A 24,178-nucleotide genomic window follows, 5' to 3' on the forward strand; every position below is an offset into this window, starting at 1 on the left:
TCAGATTTTTCAAGGGGTAAAGACAACCTCCATCCCTGTCTGTCTGGGGTGCGAGCTGAGCTCCAGCACCAGGGCTCAGGGAGGGGCTGAGTAGTCCCTGGATGGACACATATTTACATGAATAGCCCCTCCCCTGGCAGAGGGTGGGGAGAAAAGGAGGCCTGGGCAGCCCAGCCCCACTGTGGGCTCAGGGGCTGTGTGCACCATGGCCTGGACTCCTCTCCTCCTCGTGCTCCTCTCTCACTGCACAGGTAGGGGCAGGCCTTGGGGACCAGGGTTCAGTTCCCAATTTTATTTCCTTTCTGCTCCATCTCCTGAGAAGGTTCCAGTGGTGCTACCCCATCACTCACAAGTGTCAATGTTTCCGCAGGTTCCCTCTCCCAGCCTGTGCTGACTCAGCCGCCCTCCCTCTCTGCATCTCCTGGAGCCACAGCCAGACTCACCTGCACCCTGAGCAGTGGCTTCAGTGTTGGCAGCTATGCTATATTTTGGTACCAGCAGAAGCCAGGGAGCCCTCCCTGGTATCTGCTGTACTACTACACAGACTCAGACAAGCAGCAGGGCTCCGGGGTCCCCAGCCGCTTCTCTGGATCCAAAGACGCCTCGGCCAATGCAGGGCTCCTGACCATCTCTGGGCTGCAGCCTGAGGACGAGGCCGACTATTACTGTGCTGTACATTATGGCAGTGGTAGCAGCTACGGTTACTCACAGTGGCTCAGATGACGAGGAAGTGAGACAAAAACCCTTGGGCCCATACATTTTGGCTTTGAGCTTCCCTTTCGGTGATGGCCCCTGCAGGGGAGGCTTCTCTGTGGCAACACCTGTCCTTGCGGGGGAAAGCGTAACCCACAGCTTAGGGCTGTCACCTAAGGCAGCACGGGGCATCCCAGGAACACCCTCGAGAGACAATAGAACCTGAGGTCACAGGCCCATGGCATCTGGAGTAAATTACCCTCAAGAAATATTTTTAAACTGAAAGAACTTAGCTTTATCCTGCAGTTTTATCTTCTTTACTGCTCATGTAGAAAACTTTACTTCTGATGCTCATGGCCACAAAACGTGAGGGAATTTTTCATCATATCAAGAGGTTCTCTCAGACACCAGCTGTATTCCCTGCAAATTTACCTCAGTGCTAGCACTATCTGCCTGGAGCCCGTGTGAGATGAACAGGTCAGGGCTGCGTCCCCCAGGACTGTCCCCACTCAGATGCCAATCACGAACAGGACGTCTGCAGACTGCCCCCAGTTTTGTGGGATTTGGCTGCATCGGGAGGTTCCCATGGTCCTGAGTTTGGGTGTGATTAATTTGCTAGAGCATCTCGTGGAACTCAGGGGAGCACTTTCTCTACCACATTGTTAGAGAGCGGGGTAAAGGACAGAGAGGAACAGGCAGATGAAGAGGTGTGTGGGTGACGAGGTCTGGGAAGGTCCCTGTGAAGCTGGCATGTGCCACCCTCCTGCTGTGGATTCCTTGGTCAAACCAGAAGCTCCACAAGCTCAGACACTGGGGAATTGTATGGGGTTTTCACATCATAGACATGGTTAATTATTAACTCATCTCTCAGCCCTCCTCTGTCATTAAGAGAGTGGGAGTGGAGCTGAAAATTCCAACCTTCTGATCAGGGTTGGTCTCTGTGGTGACCAAGCCCCATTCAGGAGCCCACCCAGAGTCACCATGTCAGGGAAAGGGACACTCGTGCCACCCAGGGCTTTATAAGTGTTTCAGGATTTCTGCTTCAGGAATTAGGGCAGGAATACACACACACACACACACACACACACACGCACACACACACACATTGCATTATGATTTAATGTAATTGCACAAAGTGTTGAAGTGACCACTCCTCTGGGTTTCAAAGAGGAGGGTTAGGCACGCCTCCACACTCAGGTCTGCACTGTTCCATGGAGCCGTGCAGTGAGTGTTAGAACATCATGGACCCATTTAGAATTTCATGCAGCACCTCATATTAGGTGAAATGAAGGCAATCTTAAAAGCTCTGTGGCAAGTCCTCCTGCTGATGCTTAATGCCTTTTTCTATGGGCAACTCTGGGTTAGACTGTACTGGGTGGTTAAGCTATAACATGCTGGTCACTGAGAATTCTGGGCTCTGGCTTCTACTCCCCCACCAATAAAGGGGGTGAAGTCACAATCACTTTGGTGACAACCAAAAATTCCCTTCACTTCCAAAGCCTCAATTTTATTTTATATAAGATTTGTGTAACCAGCTGCTTTCCAGGTGACAAGAATGATGGTAACAGTTAATTTGACTATTACAGTTGTACTATTATTTTCTTATTTCAAAGAAACATTACAAGAAGATGCAAACATGGCCTTTAATAGGGATGTTATACCTGAACTTGACACCAAGCTCACCGATTTGAGATTTGACGCGTATCCCAAGGAGTCTCCAAACACGCATTATAAACGACAGCATGAGAACATTTGTGTACAGCAACTCCCAGCTCAGCTCTGTGACTTACCCTCCCAGGGGCGGGCTGGGGGTATCTTACAGAGTCCAGTTCCCAATGAAGAGTGTTACAAAGGGCTGTGTATTCATATGGAGCATCACATGCAAACATTTTTTGTTGGTTTATTTTGGTTTGTTTGCCTGTTCTAATTTTAAGGCAGCTTTTGTTCAAAAGATGTCTCAGTTATGGCCACAGCTCCCTCAGAGCTGCTAGTCTTGCAGATCTTCCCTAAAGTCAAAATCTTCCGCATCAGTCCGTTTTGTATGCTATGCATCCGAAGATGGTCAGCCAGGACTGAGGGGGTAGATGGGGAATTGGTGCTTTGCTGCCCCCTAGAGTCAGGTATGCGAGGTTCATGCAGTGAAGAGGCCTGGAGCCCTTCCAACCCTAACCTTCCAGGAGGGAAGCTCCTCCTGCTCCTCCTCAAGGTCCCTGGGAACCAGACAGACCTGCCACCTTGCTCCTAGCTCATCCCCTCCTGTCCATGTCTGTCTGTGTTTGTGACTCTGCTGTCACTCCCATCCGCCCTCCCTGAGCCTGGGAGGCTCTTTCCTGGATCCGAGGGTCTAAGGAAGCCCCCTAACATGCTACAAGCCAGGTAAACCATCACAGGTACCATCACCTGATGACAGCAGAGAACTGTCCAGAAGATGTGGCGAGAGAAGGAAGCTGCCTGAGGTGGGCAGAGGCCCAGAGGTGATGTGACTTAGGGAGTCCGTGTGTCCAGGCCTCAGCCTAGAGTGGGAGCTCATTCTGGACAGGCCCTGCCCCCTCTGATCATCTTCTCAGAATTCTTCTCTTCTCACCCGGGGAGCTCACACCCAGGGGCCCCGCTGACGTGGACTCTGGGGGAGACCCAGGGTCCTGGAGCTGGTGCTGAGGTGTGAGCAGCTGTGCCTGCCCCCAGGGGCCAGCAGGGCCCCTGTTCCTGTCCCCGGGCTGGAACCTGGTAGCTGCAGCCTCTGGGACATAAAATCCCCAAGGGTTCCTTTCTTCTCACTGGCTCCTTTGACTCCTTCATCTGTGGATCAGGAGAGACATGTCTTAAACCCCGGCTCGTGTGGTAACCCAGGAGTAAAGGAAGGGAAGGCATTATCACTGTAAAGGAGAAGAACACCCTCTGTGCTAGAAATAGAACTGCTAACATTTAGAGATGAAAACACAATTCCACCAGGAAATGTGCACAAAACCTCAAGCTGGCAAAACTTTCTGAGCTGGAACAGCAGAAGAAACACCAGATATGAATCCTCTGTGCTTTACCAGGTTGTAAATACTGTGCTCTTTGACAGACAATGTGGACAGAATGGCCACCTCAGCCACAGACCATTTGCAAGTCGTGTATCTGATTTAAACAAAAAAAAAAACACTTTAATGTAGATCACTTAGTGCTGAAAAGGTTATTTCAAAAGAAGCCCCGCTGAGTATAACATGAAGATGGGAAACAAGCACGGGGAGAAATGCTCGGCCTCACAAGGCGTCAGTGACGTGCGGATGAAGCCACAGGAGAAGGCGCCACACTCCTGAGAGCGTCTGAAGGTCCCGTGGTTGATCCTGCCGGGTGGGAAGCGGCACAGGCCCCGCTCTCAGGCCCCGCTGGTGGGAACCAAAGTCAGGGAATCGCTTTTCAAGGTGGTCTGGTACTTCCTCAAACGTTACAGACGTGCCTCCGAGCACGTCCCACTGCCGCGTACCAGAGAGCAAGGCGCACACACTGCACGTGCTCACCCTGGGGCCTCACAAGCACTCAGAGCAGCTGTCCTTCCAGTCTCCGCAAACCGGAAATGACCCCGATGTCTCCGTGGGCGGGTGTTGAAACGCCTGGTGCATCATCCACAGACTGGGCACTGTTAGCAACGAAAAGACATGGATGTACGATGTAGTGTGGGTTCAGTTTCTAAGTGCCAGATGAAATATAAAGACAGGGCATAATATATTATTTCAAATGTATGCCATGCTAAAATAGGACATTGAATGTTTGTGGGGGAAATGCAGATCAGTGCTGGCCTGGGAACTGGGGAGATGGGTCTGAAAAGAAAGAAATTTGAAAGACTATGGATCTGTTTGTGAGGTTGACAAGTGCACTCATTCTCTTGATGAATTGGTGGTAATTTCTCAGGTTTACACAAATGCCAACCTTATGAAACGGTGCGCACTGTATGTGCAGTTGGTTCCCTGTCAAATACACCTCCCTAAGAGGTCGTGTATATTTGACGATTATTCACTAGGTCAGAGAAGGTTCTTAGCCACCTGGATCCCCTGTGCTCCCTCGTCCAGCCAGTGCGTTGCCCTCCGACACTGCGATGCTCAGTCTGCAGGCTCTGCCTCAGTGCCTCACGTTCTTACGAGTCTGAGTATTTGCCAAGCCTGGTACACCGTCTCACAAACCTGCCCGTCTTTTCGAAATTCTTTTTTCTCCAGGATGACCCCACTGTGCAGTCTAAGCCCTGATCCCAGCCCCCTCCCTGGGGCCCTGGTTGAAATGGCAGCTCAGGGGTGCCTCCTGAGAGCCCTCTGCTCTCTCCCTCCTAGAGCTCTGGAAGCATGCGAAGGTGGTTCTTATTTCCATGTCTCCTTCCCCTCATACCCCAAGACCCATCACTGGAAAAGGTGGTTTGTTTCTATCAGAGACCTGGGGCACAGCACGTGGTGTGCCCAGGGACGTCTGCGGACTGACAGTGACCAGGTGTTTCCATCCACAGATGAATTCTGAGCAGTGAGAGCAGGGGTGCTGTGGGTCCACCAGGACCAGGCACTGGGTGCCTCCCGCTGTGGCTTGGGGCCTGTGGTTACTGATGGGGACCCTGCAGCTGCATCCCCTCTGGGCTGGGCAGAGCCTGCTGCTCACTGGTCTGTGTAAGGTCCCAGCAGCTGCTTCTGCCCTGGACCCTCCCAGCGGGCAAACCCAGTCTCACCCACCAGCTCCCTGTCCAACCAGCTAGGCTCTCACTTGGCTGGTTCTCAGGGTGGAAAAGGTTCATCATCATTGGGGGAAACAAATAAGAGTGAACAGCTCCTCCTCTTCCCAGCCAATGGGGGAGATGAAAGAGGCCCAGCCCACCTCAGACCTCATTTGGGGCCCAGGAAGCTGCCTGCACCATGGCCTGGACCCCTCTCCTGCTCATGCTTCTCTCCCACTGCACAGGTATGGTGAGTCTTCAGATGCCCAGGGACAAAGTGAGGATAAATAAGAGACTGCAGAGGGGGAACCTGCGTGGTCCCAGATAGTGTAGATGGGAACCTGCCTGTAGCCAGCAGCAGTGGGATGGGAAGGCGTGGGGACTGCGGACATACTGTGTGCACAACTTTGAGAAAGACTGGAATTTGAGAGGCATGTGTATCTTAGCAGTCAGGAATGAGGCATAGGCAGGGCCTCCACTGTGAAGTGAGAAACCGGACTGGGACTATACACAGTAGATAAGAATCATAGTATCGGGGAGTCCTGCCATAGGCATGGGGATGCAGTCAGTGACCTGCTGAGCTGCAGGGACCAGCTGGGCTCCAAGGCCTTTAGGGAACATAGAGAGATGTGTGCCCTGCCAACACCAGGGGGCGCTGTGGGACTTTCCAGTGGTCCCTGCACAGCTGCTCAGGGAGGACTGTTCACTCAGTGGAGCCCAGGTTTGCAGACTGGACCCTGTGCTCACTGCTGGGGCCTCAACATCTGTGTCCTCTGCAACTGCGCAGAGTCCCCTGAGGAGGAATCTTTGTGTGGTCTCAACAGGTGCTTCCTCCCAGGGCTCTCACAGGGGTGAAGCCATCCTCCATCCCCCTCAGTCTTTGGTGTGAGCTGAGCTCTGGACTCACAGGAGGGCTCAGAGAGGGGCTGGGCAGTCTGTGGTTGTACACACATTTGCCTGGATGGCCCATCCTGTGGCAGAAGGTGGGAAGGAAAGGAAGCCTGGGGCAGCATAAGAAGTTTGTCTGAGGTCAAGGAGTCCAATGAAGGGGTCACAGCAGAGCCTGCTCATCCCTTCCAGGGACCTGAGGCACCCTGGTCCCTGAGACAAGGCACTTCAGGTGTTATGTGAAGGCCCAGGTCTGGGAAGATTCCAGGCACAGAGCAGGCCTGGTTCTACCGCAGGTGCCTGGGTTGTGATGTCAGGGAGAAGGGCGTCAGGCAAGAATAGGTGTGCAGATCGAGGGCCTGAGGACATGAAACCCCCGTGTGGGATATGAGGGGATGAAGGCGAGGCCCCAGTGTTGCTGGGAAGACGGTGATTCTCCTCCAGAGAAGGTGGGTGAAGTGGGTCCCTGGATGTGACTCTTCTATAGCCCATATCTCTCAGAATCCATAAGAATTTACGTGACGGGTGTTTCCTGAGGCCACGAGACCAGGACTGTTCTTCCCTCTCCTCGTGTACCATTGTAGCTTTTAACCAACACAAGTTCCCAGGGGGACTTTGCAGTATCAGGAAGCACAGCCTCCCCGGGGTGTGCACAAGGACACTCCACCCAGGAGGGTCCTGTGGACGCTCTGACCAGGGGAGAAGCAGAGGCACTGTGGGCGTGTCTGATGCCGGTCCAGACCCCCAGGCAGAGCCCTTAAGTGTGTGACCTCAGAGGCATGGTGAACCCCCTTGAGTTCCACCCCCACTCTCCAGAGTCAGGTCAGTGCACACCCCTCTGTGATCACACAGGGCTGCAGCCTGATGGAGAATGAGGCTGGTGGTCATGGTCAAAGGTCTGAGGACAACCCAGAGACCCAGGAACATGCAGTCCATGGGAAGTGCTAGAACATTCGCCCTCCATTCCCCCCATTAGAACCCCAAACATCTGTCCCTACTTGTGGACAGCACCAGCTCACGTTTGGATTCTCTGTCCCTGTGCTAGTGAAGCTGCAGGGACTGATGCTTCTGAGTCAAAGCTACTTTAGGAATGCCACAAAAGTCCCTCCTGTTCTTCCTGCTCATGCAATGAAAAGAAGATTTCTTTGTCACCAGAAGCTGCAATATCTCCACCTTCAAGTTGACTGGGAATGACAGAGAGAATCCCTGCTTGTGAGAGTCAGGAGCTTCAGGTCCCCTGCACCCCAGTCCCCTACCTGTCCCCTGAGCCTGGCCCAGGATGTGCTGATCATTCCTTGAGTCTGACATCCGCACACAGTAGCATGTCCACTTCCTCCTGAGGTCGCATCCTTGAGGAACTGCTGAGTTCCCAGGTACAGGAGGGAGCCCTGTCCCTTCAAGGCCCTGGCTCTCAGGCTCATAACTTATGCACAGTACCCAGTTTAATAACACGAATCCTAATTATTTAAAAGTTTCTAAAAACATTGGAGTTCATTCAAGTCTAGAGCCTATGACACAACACTCAATACCACCATTTATGAAAATTACATGAAAATATCAAGAAAACTCTGTTTTCTCTTCAAGTTCAAATTTGGAGCCATTTTCAAAAAAGTTCATTAGGACTCAATGTGGAATGGGTTGAAAAAGGGAAAACAATATACACACACAAAAAAGTTGTTTATAGTAGTGACTAATTTTTCAGGCTTTAGAATGAAAATAATTTTAAGATTAGATAAGAGGGGGAAAGGCAAAAGAATCATAAATATATAATATATTCAAAAAAGCAAAGAATAAATCATCAGAATTGTGCTGAAGAGGACATGGCAGGCCCGAGTGGGAAGAAGGAAGACAGGACACGTCCTCTCTGACAGTGTGGACTGTGGCGACCGAGAGGGACACAACCCGCAGGTACCTGGGCAGTGGGGGCGGGGTCGAACAGCAGCGTCTCCAACACACACCAACGACACGATGTCCCGACATTCACACAGACATTGTGTCAGCACAAACCGGCAGAGTGCAGTGAAGGTTTCGAGCCTTGAACTGGGATTAAGACATTCTTCCATGTGAAATGGCACCAGGCAAGCAGAAGAAGCCCGAGCACATGTGAAGAAAACCTGAAATGTCTGGCAACATAAACACAGTGAATGTGTCCTGCATGGAGCGGCCTGGAAGTCACTGGTTGTCAGGAGACAATAATGTCTTAGTTCCCAACTCCACGGAGAAGCCTACTCATTCTCATGCTGCGGGAAGTCACATCCAAAAGGCCCCAGGGCCAAATCAGGGTGCCCTGAAGGAGTGTGCGCTGTGGTCCGGGGGCTGGTGGGCCCTGGATCAGAGACCAGCAGGGGGCAGTGTGGGGCAGGTCCTGCCAGGACCAGCTTAGGGAAAGGCCTACATGGGAAATGCTCTCCTGCCTTTTGCACACTGGGACAAAGACTTTCCCCACCACAGTGTGGTTTTTACAGATCTCTCATTGTTTATTTATTTCAGCAGAATCTATTGTCTCACACTCATATCAGGGAGCACAGTCTAGAACCCGTAGCCCATTGTCTCAATGTACACCCCCAAAGACTGTCTTAGAAAACGACATGTCATCTGATGGTCTGTCACCCAGCAGATAGTTCCTGATGCCAGAGGCAGGCTGCCCAGGAGAATCTGTGACCGGTCAGGACGGCACCAGGGACACACACAGAGCTCAGTTGTGTCTGACTCCAGATGGCTGAGTGTTCCTGGGCCCATATAATTCACCACCAGGTGGACACCTGTTGTGTGCTGGGCTCAGGTAGGGGCGAGGAGCACTAGAGGATGTGACTGAGAAGACAGAGAATCTGATTAAGTGTCCGAGTTCCAGCCGCTGCACAGCGGAGGATGGGAGGGGATGAGAGTCAGTTCCGTGAGCAGGAGGAGGCGGTGGTTTGGTGAGAGATGAGCCTGGTGCAGGTCTGAGACAGAGCAGGGGAGCAGGAGAAGGACAGTCTGGTTTTCAGGTTTCAGAGGGAGGAAGTGAAGGATGGGATGCGGAGAGAGGCTGGTCCTCGAAACTGGGTGCGAGGGGAGTAGGTGCACCTCCTGGGTGAAGGTCACAGGCAGGTGAGTGTGGTTGAGTCTCAAGGTGAGCCTTGTGGTGGAAACTTTACGCACAATGCCCTGCTCGTTCAGTGGAGACTCAGGGAGGTCTCTTTTCCAGAAGACAAGTGGGCTATCACTAGTTTTCCAACATTCTGAGGTTTAACTGACCCCAGTGACACCATGCTGATTTCATCCTGGGAGGGAAACCCCGGGGCATTACCAGGCTTGTGACCCCACAGCAGCCTGCCCCGTGAGGACAACGGGACCCTGCCACCAACAGACCGGGAGCCCTGGCCTGCATGAGATCCCTCACAGCAGCACCCTGACACCTTCACTGTGCCCAGGGCAAGGACTGCCTCACTCCTCCTAGGAAGGTGAAACCTGTCCCTGGGGTTGGAACTGGGTTGGTCACAGGCTGACACATGGCTGGCAGGCCTGGGTAGCCATCAGAGAACAGAGACAGACAGTTTCCCTAACTGGTGCCACCACATGGGTCACTCTGCCTTCCACCCTCATCATCGGTCAGTTGAGTCTGGTGTGTGGACACTGGAAACTGACCTGGGAAACGGGCAAGGTGGTTCCAGTCTCACCAATGAGCAGCTCTGACCCCCGACCTTTTTAATGTTCCCCAAAAGCTCAATTCTTAGGAGAGCCACACCCCCTCCCATCTGTGAGGAGCGGTCTGAAATGATGTATTCCTGGGAAAGGGAGGAGGCAACAGAAAGTCCAAAGTATGGCCTCCTTTCCCAGCAGGACTCACACGGAGAAAGCAGGTTTACAAGTAGCAATGGTGGCCCTGCCCACATCCCCTGGGTGCCTCTGCTTCCCCTGCCCCTCCCTCAGGGAGGACAGCCCCAGAGGACCAGCACCTGGGCCTGGGGCCCCACAATCCATCATGCATCCCCTTCTGGTTTTCTTTCCAAAGTGCTTCCCCCGGTGATCTTGAAGTCATGACTGAGGATCCCCACTCCCAAGGTCCTTGTCACAGGTGGTACTGTCACTGTCACTGTCCCCTTCTGTGTCCAGGAAGCTGGAGTCAGAGAATCTGATTCAAAAACTCAGATATCTGCTCTCATTCCAATATACACGGGACCATGGGAATTACTTATTCAATGTATGAAACAATGAAGTTCCCACTTACTAGGTAAAGCTTGGTTAAACTTATATGCATAAAAATATACTTACTGTCTGCTGAAAGAGAGAAAATACATTGAAAGATTATTTTTGTGCCTTGGAGAAATAGTGATCAATTTCTAACAAGGGAGGAGTCACAGTAAAAAATAAAACTGTCCTGAAACAGGGCTCACACTGCTGTGGGACAGTCACTGCTCTGGGCCTGGTCCTGCTCCAGGGGAGATGACCTGAGTGAAAGCAACAGCGCGGTGCTGACTACGGACCAGCCAAGGGACATGTGGACAAACTCACCCTGAGGAGTCTGAGTAGGACATGAAAGAGTCCTGGAGTGACGGGGACCCCCTATAAAGGGGCACTGGGACCGCCCCTAAGGGAGCAGGTCAGGGAACAGGGCTGTGGGGAGGCAGGATCTGTGTGTGATGGGACTCAGCAGCATGTCACACAGTGGTGTGTCTAGGTCTGGGCACCAGGGGGCGCTCAGGGACTGTTCCTGAAGGTCTAGGGTCATCAGAGCTGGGACCTATGACTTGGCACTGCCTGGTGTCCTCTGCTCAGGTCACACAGCTGTGACCTTGACACACCCTGAGTCTCACACAGGCTCAACCCTAACCCCCCTGAAATCCCCAGTCACAGGTACCTGACAGCGGGACCAGGGAGGGATCAGAAATCAGGGGCAAGGGGGGCAGATCTATTTGCATGAGTGGGCCCTCCCTCTCTCAGAGTATGAAGAGGGGAAGGGAGAGGTGTGGGGGAAGCTCTGCTTCAGCTGTGGGGCCAAGAAGGCAGGACTCAGGGATGGACTCCACCATGGCCTGGTCCCCTCTCCTGCTCAGCCTTCTGGCTCACTGCACAGGTGACTGGATAAGGGAACAGGGGAGGAGATCTTGAGAGGATACTTGGAGGTCTTCTTCCTGTTCCTGTCTCTGGATCCAGGATCACCATCTCTGTGTGTCTCCCTCCTCCAGGGTCCTGGGCCCAGGCTGCGCTGTCTCAGCCGTCCTCAGTGTCGGGAAACCTAGCACAGACCGTCACCATCTCCTGCACTGGAAGCAGCACCAACATTGGGTATGGTGAAGATGTGTACTGGTTCCAACAGTTCCCAGGAAAACCCCCTAAGACCATCATCTATGGTACTAGCAGTAGACCCTCAGGGATCCCCGACCGATTCTCTGGATCCAAGTCTGGCAGTGTCGGCACCCTGACCATCAGTGGGCTCCAGGCTGAGGACGAGGCCGACTATTACTGCACAACATGGGACAGGAGTCTCAGTGCTCCCACAGTGCTGCAGGGCCGTGGGGAAGTGAGACAAAAACCTTCTGTCCGCTGCAGTGCAGTTCCCCGGTGCAGTCCCCACTCTGAGAAGACAGCTGTTTTCTTGCTTTGGTTGGCCTGAACTCACGTTTGAAACCCAACACAGGACTTTTTCAGGAACATTGGTCACATCCTTTGAACGCTGCCTCTGAGGCCTGTCTGTGGCAGCAACACCTTGTGCAGTTTTCTCAAACGAGGGGAAGGTCCTGTGTGTCAGGGGAGGGCTGTGCTAGCAACAGAGTCTGTGATGTGTCAGCAAGAACCAGGGACACAGAAACCAGCTGTTTGCATCACTGTACCTCAGGAAGGCTGAATGTGTGTTGTCGCCAACATGTCCTACTCAGCCCCAACCCTGCCCATCACTCATGACAGATCCACCCTGTGCAGCCCACGATCCATTCCCAGGATCAGCTCTGGCAGCTCAGGGTCCCTGACCCTCACTGAGCTAAGAACTGAGGATAAGGCTGCCTCTCACTGCCACTCCTATGACAGTGTCCTCCATGCTCACAGAGAGCTGCAGGCCTGTGGGACCAGGGGAAGCTCCTTCTCATCTCCTGAAAGGGGACATCCCAGCATGTGGCACTCAGGACAACCTGTGGCTTCTGCTTGTGGTGCCGCCACCCTTAGGCCAGGTTCTTCCAGGCAGCCCCTAGGGAATGGGTGTGCCTCCCCCACCGCTGTCCTCACAGCACCTCATGCAGCCCCTTCCTGGATAACAGGTCTCAGACAGAACAGGAAGTCAGCTCCCCATCAGCTGGGGACACAGAGTGGCTGTGCTCTGAAGCCCAGGTGCAGGAATGGGGGTACAATCTTTTGGGATAAAAAATCTGACTGGGCATCCTGTGTCTCTGGCAGTGGCCACTGACTTCTTTCCTGGATGTTCCAGAGCTGTCACCCTGTCGTTGGCCCTCGCTGTGAACCCCTGTCCCTGCAGCTCCCAGGGAGAGGCCTCTGTACTGACTGAGCCAGCCCCATAGCACCTCCGGCTGTGGCCGACATTTGGGGCTGGGGAATGCCCACGTGTCTGTTCCCATCAATGCAAAAACCAACCATGGGTTTCTTCTTGTTTAACTACGTTGTTAATACTACCTGTGTGATGCTGAATGACAACGTAGGTGAAGTCACATTGCCCGATCTTTGTGGGAATGTCGTCCTCCCGCGTCAGTAGCTGAGAGCTGAGTGTGGGGCTCAGTCGTGTGTGTGAGGAGGGAGTGTGAGTTCCCACACTGCAAATGTGCCTGCTGTTCACACTGTGTGTGTTTTTACTAGAAATATATTTCAAAATTTGATCAAAGGTTTTTCCTGAATCTACTGAGGTCATATGATTTTATTTTAGGATCTATTAATAGGATGTATTTTATTAGTGGCTTGTCGATATGGCACCTACCTTGGATATCTGGAAGAAATCAGCTGTGGCAATGCTGTATCTATTTACTGGTTTGATTTTGGAATCTCTCTGTTAGCATTTTGATGAGAACATTTGCATTCATAATTTGGGTTTTTTCCTGTAATTTTCCCTTTTTTGTATTTTCCCTGTCAGGCGTTGGTTTCACCTGCTTGCTGTAAGAATCATGAAAGCTCCCATTTGTTAAATTTTGGAAATAAATACACATATATATCAAACACATTTGAAATATCCAGTGTCTTAAGGAGTTAGTGTTTTTGCACAACTAACTGCACCTGATGCTCTTTTTGTGAAATAGTTCCATTGTAATGTGTTTTATTTTTCTAAGGAAAGTGTTCATTTTATTTAGCTTCTTGAAACCATTTCTCATCTTCCTAGAAAAATCTGCATTTTATCTTTTTAAATAATTTTTTTCATTTTCATATTTCCCTCATAGCATTTTTAATTGTTTACATTATTAATTTTCACTCCAAATCTAGAAAGTGGTTGTTCTCATCTGTCAATTGAACCTGAATTCCATGTGCCAGTTACAGCTACTGTTGTGATGTCTCCTTCGAGTTTATTTGCATTGAGTGTGACGGGGAGATGCTGTTTTTCATGTGTCTTTTTCATTTTCTTGTATACGGCAGAGTTCTCAATTTCTCACTCTTGATTCTTTTCCTTTTACCATATGGTAGGTACTCTACCAGTATTTTAACACATAAGTGTCAAGAGATATAAAAAACCCACAAACTAGTGGAATCTCACTGTGGCCCAAATCTGAGAGCACTTTCTTCACTCACCCGCATGTCAACCTGAAGGTCAGTGGCACCTGGATGACCTCTTGTGATGAAATCTTAGGGCTCAGGGACTCCATGGGGGCCCCAAGGAGGACCCCTGCCCCCGCCAGGGCCTCTGTAGTGACAGCATCAGGGCCAGGCTGGGCAAACCACTCTGGGACATGAACTATAACACTGACATTGACCCTCAGAGATGGAAACTGAGGGGGAAAATGTGAAGAAACCGTCTCCATGTGGACAGAAATGTAAAGACTGTGTCCTCCCTCAGTGCCCAGAGCCCCACAAGCTGCAGAGACTGCAGCGGGTACCGTGAGGTGCAGCCTCTAGTCTGGTGCTCGCCCCCATGAAGGGGCTGACAGAATTCTAGGGAGAGTGGGTCTTTGGGAGATGGAACTTGATATCCTGGGCCCTAACAGAGTGACCTTGCTGTCACCACCTCCCCTGTCCCTCCTTGTGCTTTCCCTGCCTCTGGGATCCAGCTTGCCGCAGGGCCCCATCTGCCAAGTGCTGAATCCTCTACTCTGAAGGCTCTGCCCTAGAAGCAGGTGGATCCTTCCTCCTGAGCTAATCCTTATCAATGAGAAAGGCCCATCTTGACATCTGCCTGGGGCCTGAGTATTATGTACAAAATGCTCACTGCACTGCAGCCCCTGCATCACTGAAGCAGCAGAACCACCTCCTCCAGGGCCCACACAGTAAGAAAGCTGCTATTGCTAGGGAAATGCTGAGCCTGCTCCAGGCACGTGGGTGAAGTGGGTCCATGGATGAGATGCTCTCACAGCTGCCAGCACCCAGGGCCATGGGGACGCTGGTGAGTGGGGTTTCCTGAGCCCACAGGCACTGTGTCCCCCTGTCCTCTCATACCCCACTGGAGTGTGTCAACAGTCCGGGTTGGGGGCTGGGCTGTGGGGCAGCAGGAGCAGGTGCTCCCCCTGTTCCTGTGTCACGCCCCCTGTGTGGCTCTTGATGAGCCCAGATCCGACATGACCTTCTCCTGAACATATGTCGGCAAACACATTGAGTGTTGCCATGGTAATGGTCCCAAAATCTGAGGTCAGATATAGTGAAGGACATAAACCCACATTTTTGGAGTATGGGTCTGATAGCTTATTTAGCTACCTTATTTAGGATTGGGTGTAGTGTGGTAGCATGAAGATTTTTGAATTCTTAAGTTTAGGTTCAACTCCTATAGAAATAAGGGGATTTTAGCCCCTATGATTTACGTTATCAAAGTAACTTTTTTATCAGACATATTTGTTATGTTTGAGGGGGAATGCTGGCTATCATGATTGCTATAGATACGTATAATAATAATATAATATCTGGGACAAATGTCCCTGAGAGTCATCCCTGTTCACCAGCTCCTACTTGGTGCTCACAGCCCCTTTGACCACCTGTGAGGACCAGCCTGATGAGGAGGCTGATTAGCACAGTCACAGGCCTTCATACCCCTGGCTACAAAGAGCTCCCATGCCACATGGACGTGAAGTGAACATCTGCCCTCCCCTCTCTAGTGACCCGTCACTGTCCTGTCCCCAACTGTGACCAACACTGGTTCAGGTTTTGGCTTCTGTTATCACTTGTGCTGTGAACCCAGAGACCTCACGGTCTCACCCTTGTCTGTCTTTATGGCTCAACATAAATGCCCCATTTTCTACGTGGTTTCCTAATGCAAACAAAATCACTGTGGACCCGGTTTTGGAGTTCCTGGTGGCATGACAACAAAAACAGGGTTCCCACACCTGTGACCTGGCTTCCCTGGGACCTCGGCTCCCAGGCAGGGACCCAGAGACCTCGGAGTGTTAGGAAACATTATGTTGTCTGTCATGGCCACACTGGAGAAACGATTCACTCGTTATTGCAAATTAGATTTGAACAGCTTTGCCTTTTAATACTTCAGAATACATCACCTTTATCAAAATCCCTGGACTAATTGATCTATAAACAATGTGCAGTTGATTTTGGATCTCCAGTCATCTCGACACTGGATGTAGAATCACAAGTGGGTGACGACGTGCCCTGTGTGTCTGCTGTGATGTCTGACAGAATGAGAGATGCGTCTGTTTACTTTCCTGTTTGCTGTGACAGCTCTGTAAGCTCTTTACCCCTGTAGTTTCAAAGCTCAAAAACACAAATCTGGCCTCAGGTGGGCTTTTTTTAATTTGTTTTAGTGAACAGTGTAAGTGGGAAATAATAGTGTACACACAGTTTGAAAGAAAACAGAGGAGAAAGAAACATTGCCCAACATACTTGGTGAGACCATGTTTTTCTTGTTACTCTAACCAGACAAAAATGCTCACCCATGATGCCAGCCACTCAGGGGTGGGCTGAACTTGAACTTCATCACTCAGTAAAGAGACTGAATGAAGTGGCACAAGGCAGAGCTAGTCTGCCACCCTGCGCCCCCTGATGGAGAGTGTGGGGACCATGGAGAGCACAGCCTTGACCCCCACCTGCATTAACAGCCCTGAATGAAGGGTGCACAGTGCAGTGGGGGGAGAGGCGTTAGCACTGCAGGAGTCCCCTCCCCTCCCTGGTGTCAGGGCGCCAAAGAGTCTAGTGGGGAGTGAGTGCCCACCCCACTGAGCACAGAAACTCGCCTCAGCCCTGTGCGTCTCTCCCTGAGGTCAGCAGGAACCAGCAGTGGGTGTGTCTGTCACCCTGCTTGAAGGGAACCAGCAGGTGACAGTCACTGCCTCCCTGTCCCCAGGAAGGCGTCAGAGCACAGAGCAGTGGAATCAGGGCTCCACCCCTGTGGGGCCAGTGGGAGCTGAACACCCACCCCCTGACCTTCTGTGCTGCAGCTCCGCAGGAGGGGGGCCTGAGGGAGGACAGAGGGGATGGGGCTCAGGGGCTCCTCCTGTGACCCCCCAAAGTCCAGGATCCAGTAAAACCCCACCTGATTTTTCAAGAAGCAGGAAATAAAAGCTTGAGGAGAAAAGAGAGTAACCTGACACAGACACTGAGAGGACTGTGATGAGGAGACACAGTGACAGACATCAGTCTGGCAGTGACCCTGAAATCCCTCTGAAGGGCAACAGTGAGCCTTCTTGGTACAAATGGAAAGGAGAAAACTCAGAATTTAAATAGAGGTCATGAAAACAAAGAAAGTGGGAATTATAGAACTGAAAAACACAAACTGTAAAATGAAAAAAGAAAACTGTGCAAGAAATCAGGAATAGGTGAACTGCTTTCATTTATTTGTTTGTTTGTTTATTTATCCATTCAAAAAGGGCACCATCCTTCTGCAGTTCCCACCACCCTGAATGTTCCCCAAAGAACATCAGCAGGGGGCGCTGTGGGTCTTCTCAGAGGTGCATGGCTGAAACCCACTCAAATGGGTCCATTAGAAGGGGTCCGGTGGCCACTTGCGTGCCCTGAGTTAGACCTGACTGACAGCAGGAGCTTCCTCTCAACGGACAGACTGACAGCTCACACAACCACTGCGATCTGCTCACAGGAAAGCTAAGAACTCTCCTGAGGACCCAGGATTTGATGGTGTTGTGTGATCATATTTGCATAATGACCCAGCAAACACACCCCTCACCCAGGGAGCTGAGGGGGAGATAAAGGGACACCCAGAGAGCAGTGCCAGCCTGAGGCCAGGGACTTTGGAAAGTGTCCACCATGGCCTGGACTCCTGTCCTCCTGCTCCCCCTCCTCACCCTCTGCCCAGGTCCGAGGATGCTTTAGAGACCAGCCTTTGAGGGGGTCCCTCTGCCTTTACTCTTCATCCCTGACATGTGTCTGTTTTTATTTCAGGGTCCAGGTCTCAGGCTGTGGTGACTCAGGAGCCCTCCCTGACTGTGTCCCCAGGAGGGACAGTCACTCTCACCTGTGCCTCCAGCACTGGAGCCGTCACCAGCAGTAACTATCCACAATGGATCCAGCAGAAGTCTGGCCAAGTCACCACCACACTGATTTATAATACAAACAGTAAACACTCCTGGACCCCTGCCCGGTTCTCAGGGTCCCTCCTCGGGGGCAAAGCTGCCCTGACCCTGTCGGGGGCCCAGCCTGAGGACGAGGCCGAGTACTACTGTGTTCTGTGGCATGGTGGCCATCACCAGTGACACATGCAGGGGGGAAGTGAGACAAAAACCCAGAGCTCAGTGCACCCTCTGCTTCTGCCATCCCCCGTCTAGTGCTCATAGAGGCTGCTCTTGCAGGTGGGGACTCAGGTGGGTTGTTCTCTATGGCCCCAGAGGGTGCAATCAGATTGATATTTCTCAGCCATGACAGGATTTAACCCACCATTTTGTGAAGACAAAGGTCTCTTTAAAACAGGAGCCAATGTCACCCACAATTTCACAGGGAATGGGCAGGACAGCAAAGGAAAGGTCATTCCCACGAGGACACACACACATACATAGTCAGGTCTGAGGGTGGCTTGGCCGGCTTTTAACAACCAAGACAACTTCACAATCGGGTGCAAAGAAGCAGAGGAGGCAGAGCCGCTGGGAGATGGAGCTGGAGCCCCGGTCCCAGAGGAGGCTCCTTGTTCGTCTTCCTTCTCCAGCCTCTGTGGTGCTTGAGGGCAGGAATGCCTGACCTTTGTTCTGGGTCAAAGCAACTGCCTGCTCCAGACAACTGTTTGCACAGCTGACGGGGGGCAGACAGCCTGAGTACAGGGCTCACCATTCAAGACGTTCCTTAGAACTGGACCCACAGTGTGCAGCTAAAGAATAACTTCACTTATTTTCACTGCAGAAATTTCTTTGTTGGGTCATTATTACCAATAGAAATACTTCTCTTCTATCCATGACATTAATTTCTCCCATATCTCATGAAAACCACTGCCTTCACCCCATGATTGGACACAATGTGGCTTTCTGCAGGAAACTATGCCCCAGGCTTGCAATGATTTTTTATCCCAAACAAATGCTTGTAGCCTCTCACATTGGCTTTTAATTTTCAGGTTAGTATTAGTGATATTATACAGCTAGGATTTATGAAGACAAATGTTAGAGTGAAACATAGTAAAATCATAATAAAATCGTAGCCCACATCTTGAGAAGGACATGGGTTTGGAGCACATGGGCATACGGAACTGATGTCTGCTGCCCCCTGCCAGGTAAAGATCTGGACCAGGTGCTCAGTGAAGGGGCGGGGCATCCAGAATGGGAGGTGGAAGAAGAGGACAGTGAGCATCCTTACAGCCAGAGTCCAGCTCCAGCAGCTGAGCCTGTGGTTCTTCCCAAGCAGGGCAACTTGCAATCCCACCTCCCTCAGGAAAACAGGCTAATGCGATTCCTGGAGCATGTCCTCCTGAGACTTACGTCAGAAGTTAGAGGGTCCAAACAGCCTGCGATGACACCAGCACATGCAGGGCTGCCCTGTCGTGAGCTCTTTCAGAAGTGCTCCTGCCTTGCCCAGTGGCTGAGAGTCATCCCTCAGTAGGTCTAAGCTGACACTGTTTCTGGAGGTGCAGTAGGGTGAAGGGTTGTCATGTCTCCTCTAAGGACAGTGCTAGGAATTCCGGTAGGGTCTTAGCATGGCTTAACCCCAAAGGGTCCAGATGTCAGTTTCAGTTTAGCCCCCAGGGTCCACGTGTGCTTGTTTACAGGCTACAGATGGGAGATGGGAAGGAGGAGACGGGACCCAGTGTTGAATGGCCCCAAATATCTTGAAGGAGACGCTAAAGAATTTCCCTTAGTTATTTTAGAGAGGGTATGTATGAGAGATTTATCATCAGAGAGGGCCTCACCACATGTGTATATGTGAAGTATAACTGGTAATTATGCAGAGAACACAATAAAGTGAGGACAAATTCTAGCAGCAGACAGGGAAACCTGAGTGGTCTTGTAGAGTGTAGATGGGAACCTGCCCATGGCCAAGGGGAGTGGACAGGGAGGTGTGGGGACTGTGGACATACTGTGTGCAGAGCATACAGAATGACAATGTCATCAGAATTTGAGAGGTATTTGTGTCTCAGCAGTCAGGAATGAGGCACAGGTGGGGCCTCTATTATGGAGTGAGGGACTGTGCTGTGACTATACACAGTGGATCAGAATCACATTATCGGGAAGTAAGGTCACAGACATGGGGATACAGTCAGTGACCTGCTGAGCTGCAGGGACCAGCTGAGCTCCAAGACCTTTAAGGAACATAGAGATGTGTGCCCTGCCAACACCAGGGGGCGCTGTGGGACTTTGCTGTAGTCCCTGCACAGCTGCTCAGGGAGGAACTTCAGGTCCCCTGCAGCCCAGTTCCCTGTCTGTGCCCTGAGCCTGGCCCAGGATGTGCACATCATTCCTTGAGCTCTGACATCTGCACACAGCAGAGTGTCCACTTTGTCCTGAGGTCGCACCCTTGAGGAACTTCCAGGATCCCAGGCACAGCGGGGAATCCTGTCCCTTTAAGGCCCTGGTTGTCGGGCTCAGAAACTTTACCAGTACCCATTTTAATAACACAAATCTTAATTATTTAAAGGTTTTTAAAAGTATTTCAGTTTCTTGGCATCTAGAGCCTATGAGGCAATCCTCAGTTCCATCAATTACCAAAAACAGAAGGAAATTTCAAGAAAGCTCGGGTTTTTCTTCAAGGCCAACATTGGAGGCATTTTCACACAAATTAATTATGACTCAGTGTGGAATGAGGCCATTACATTGAAAAGGACAAACAATATACACAAAAGAGATATTTATAGTAAAGGTGTAGTTTTCAATCTTTAGAATAACATAATTTCAGGATTAGACCAAAAAAGGGTAAAGGGGAAAGCATCATAAATATATAATAGAGGCAGAAGAGGAAAGAATAAAGTATCAGAATAGCACTGAAGGGACATGACAGGCCAGAGAGGAGAGCAGGAGGACGCGTCCTCTCTGACAGCGTTGAGTATGGAGACCGAGAGGGACACCGCCCACCAGTACCTGGGCAGCGGGGGTGGGAATCGAGCAGCAGTGTCTCCAGCACACACCAGCAACACACTGTCATTGAATAAGTGTAGATCCCATAGACTTTCTGTCAGTGTGAACGAGCAGAGTGCAGTGAACGTTTTGACCCTTGAACTTGGATTAAAATGTTTCTATATGTGAAGTGGCATTGCAAAAGCAGAAGAAACAGTAGGACGTCAGAAAAATCTGAAATATCTGGCGACATGAACAAGGTGAATGTATCCTGCTTGTAGCCACCTGGAAGTCATTGGTTACCAGGACACAATAATGTCTTAGTCCCAACCCCATGGAGAAACCCACTCATTCTCCTGTTCCTGGTAGTGACATCCCAAAGGTCCCAGGGCCAAATCAGGATGCCCTCCAGGAGTGTGGAGTGTGGTCCGGGGGCTAGTGGGCCCCAGATCAGAGACCAGCAGGGGGCACTGAGGGGCTGGTCCTGCCAGGACCAGGTTAGGAAATGGCCACAAGGGAAATGGGATCCAAGTGAGCCTGACTAAAAAATTGATACCCAGCTCTCAGTCAAATATACACAGGACCAGTGTTTACTTCTTCAATGTGTAACATATTGAAGATACCAGGTTGTGGGGAACCACCCTGCCTAATTTCAGAAGCTCTAATCCGGAGTTGCTAAGGCTGAGTAAAGGACCTTGGGACCAAAAGTTTCTGTCCTATGAGCCTTTGTCTCTTTGGGACCATTAAGGAAAGAAAGCTTATCTCCCTGGCAGGGGCACCACCTCTGCTCCCTTTTTCTCACCCTGCTTGGCCCCAGGCCGATGACTGTGTAGCCAATGACTGGTAAGATTCCTCAAAGGAGGGAAGACCTAAGACAGGCATGGTCATGAAGGGGCCCTCAGGAAAGGACTTAGGGGGGTATAGAAAAAGTGGGGTGATGGACCCTTGCCCCTTGGTTTTGACATAGCCTAGGTCCTCCTTTTGTCTGCAAGAAGTCTCCGAATCTCTTGGGTGCCATACTTCTCCTGCCCAACTTAAGCTGGAAACAATGCCTGAGGTGGGTGTGGCCCTGTGCTAGAAACAGCTGGTTCCCATGGGTGGTGACGCCTAAGAAAATGCATAAAATCCCATGAAACCTTCATTGCTAATACCCTCAATTTAAATGATAAGGGTCCATGCATAGAAGGAGATTCCCCAAAGTTTTATGACTTCATATCTACCTGAGCTTGACTCAAAATAAGCCCTCATAGTTCTTTGAGTGTTATCTATTGTTAGATCATTACTGCCTGACAATGGTTGATGAGCATTACCTAGAGGCCCTGTACTTCTGTCCAAATAAACCCAACAAAAGCCCATTGAGGAACAGGCTCCTGGTACTTCTTTTTGAGAGATCGTCCACCTTTCCTCCTCAAGCAGATCATGTCTCGACAGACTTATTCTCCTCTGCAGTGGACGGGAGGGCTCTGCAGGCAAACCTCCCCCACACCAGGTGATAGGGAAAGTTTGGGCAAAATTATACGTATGAAAATATACATATGTCTGCTGAAAAAAAGGTAAGACATTGAAAGACTTTTTTGTGACTTGGAAAAACAGTAGTTAATTTCTAACAAGGGAGGAATCACAGTAAAAAATAAAAGTGTCCTGAAAACAGGGCTTACACTGCCGTGGGACAGTCACTGCTCCAGGGAAGACGACATGAGGGAAAGTAGCAGCGTGGTGCTGACCACACAGATCAGCCAAGGGACAAGTGGACCAACTCACCCTGAGGAGTCTGAGTAGGACAGGAAAGTGTCCTTGAGTGATGGGGGTCCTCCAAAAGGGGCCAACGGACAGCTGCTAAGGGTGCAGGTCAGGGAACAGAGCTGTGGGGAGGCAGGAGCTGTCTGAGATGGGACTCAGCTAGTTTGTCACACAGTGGTGTGTCTAGGTCTGGGCACCAGGGGGCGCTCAGGGACTGTTCCTGCAGGTCTGGGGTCATCAGAGCTGGGACCTGTGACTTGGCACTGCCTGGTGTCCTCTGCTCAGGGCACACAGCTGTGACCTTGCCGAGCCCGAGTCACACAGGCTCACCCTTTAACCCCCGTGAAATCCCCAGACACAGGTACCTGACAGAGGGCCCAGGGAGGGTTCAGAAATCGGGGTGGGGGGGGTCTCATTTGCATGGGTGGGCCCGCCCTCTCTCACAGTATGAAGAGGGGAAGAGAGAGGTGTGGGGGAAGCTCTGCTTCAGCTGTGGGGCCACAGAAGGCAGGACTCAGGGATGGACTCCACCATGGCCTGGTCCCCTCTCCTGCTCACCCTCCTGGCCCACTGCACAGGTGACTGGATAAGGGGACAAGGGAGGAGACCTTGGGAGGATATTTGGGGTTCTTCTTCTTGCTCCTGTCTCTGGACCCAGAATCACCATCTCTGTGTGTCTCCCCGCTCCAGGGTCCTGGGCCCAGGCTGTGCTGACTCAGCCGCCCTCAGTGTCTGGGAACCTAGGACAGACCATCACCATCTCCTGCACTGGAAGCAGCACCAACATTGGGCGTGGTAGTTATGTATCCTGGTACCAACAGGTCCCAGGAAAACCCCCTAAAACCGTCATCTATGGTACTAGCAATAGACCCTCGGGGATCCCCGAACGCTTCTCTGGATCCAGGTCTGGCAGCTCAGCCACCCTGACCATCAGTGGGCTCCAGGCTGAGGACGAGGCCGACTATTACTGCCAGTCCTATGAAGGCAGTAGCATTGCTCCCACAGTGCTGCAGGGCCGTGGGGAAGTGAGACAAAAACCTGCTGTCCCCTGCAGTGCAGTTCCCCGGGGCAGTCCCCACTCCTCTGAGAAGACAGCTGCTTTCTCGGTTTGGTTTGTCCGAAATCAGGTCTGAGACCCTCCAGAGGGGACTGTGATGCGAACATGTGTCACATCCTTTGAATGCTGCCTCTGAGGCCTGTCTGTGGCAGCTACATATTGTGCAGTTTTCTCAAATGAGGGGAAGGTCCTGTGTGTCAGGGGGAGGCTATGCTGGGAACAGAGTCCCTGATGATGGGTCAGCAAGAACCAGGGACATGGAAACCAGCTGTGTCCACGTCAGTGCACATCAGAAAGGACCAGTGTGTGTGTTGTCACCAACATGTCCCTACTCGGCCTCCACCCAGCCCATCACTCAGGATAGATCCATCCTGTGTGGCCCATGATGCATTCCTGGGATCAGCTCTGGCAGCTCAGGGTCCCTGACCTTCACTGGGCTGAGAGCTGAGGACAAGGCTGCCTCTCACAGCCACCCTGTGACAGTGTCCTCTGTGCTCACACAGAGCTGCAGGCCTGTGGGACCTGAGGCCAGGAGAAGCTCGTTGTCATCTGCAGGGAGTGGACATCCCAGCATGTGCC

At 51.5% G+C, this 24,178-nt stretch overlaps 2 gene segments (V, D, J or C); both read left to right on the plus strand.

Moving 5' to 3' along the window:
* Positions 1–137: 137 nt before the first annotated feature.
* Positions 138–738, plus strand: LOC114509595. The segment is given in 2 exon segments: positions 138–251; positions 371–738. Coding segments are annotated over 2 exon segments (399 nt in total).
* Positions 739–5,555: 4,817 nt separating this feature from the next.
* LOC114509505 overlaps positions 5,556–24,178 on the plus strand; it is a 167,431-nt gene continuing 148,808 nt past the window's right edge. The window contains 1 exon segment of the V gene segment in view: positions 5,556–5,613. Coding sequence covers positions 5,568–5,613 — 46 coding nt within the window.

Source organism: Phyllostomus discolor, chromosome 13 (genome assembly GCF_004126475.2).
Source record: "Phyllostomus discolor isolate MPI-MPIP mPhyDis1 chromosome 13, mPhyDis1.pri.v3, whole genome shotgun sequence".
Classification (NCBI taxonomy): Eukaryota; Metazoa; Chordata; class Mammalia; order Chiroptera; family Phyllostomidae; genus Phyllostomus; species Phyllostomus discolor.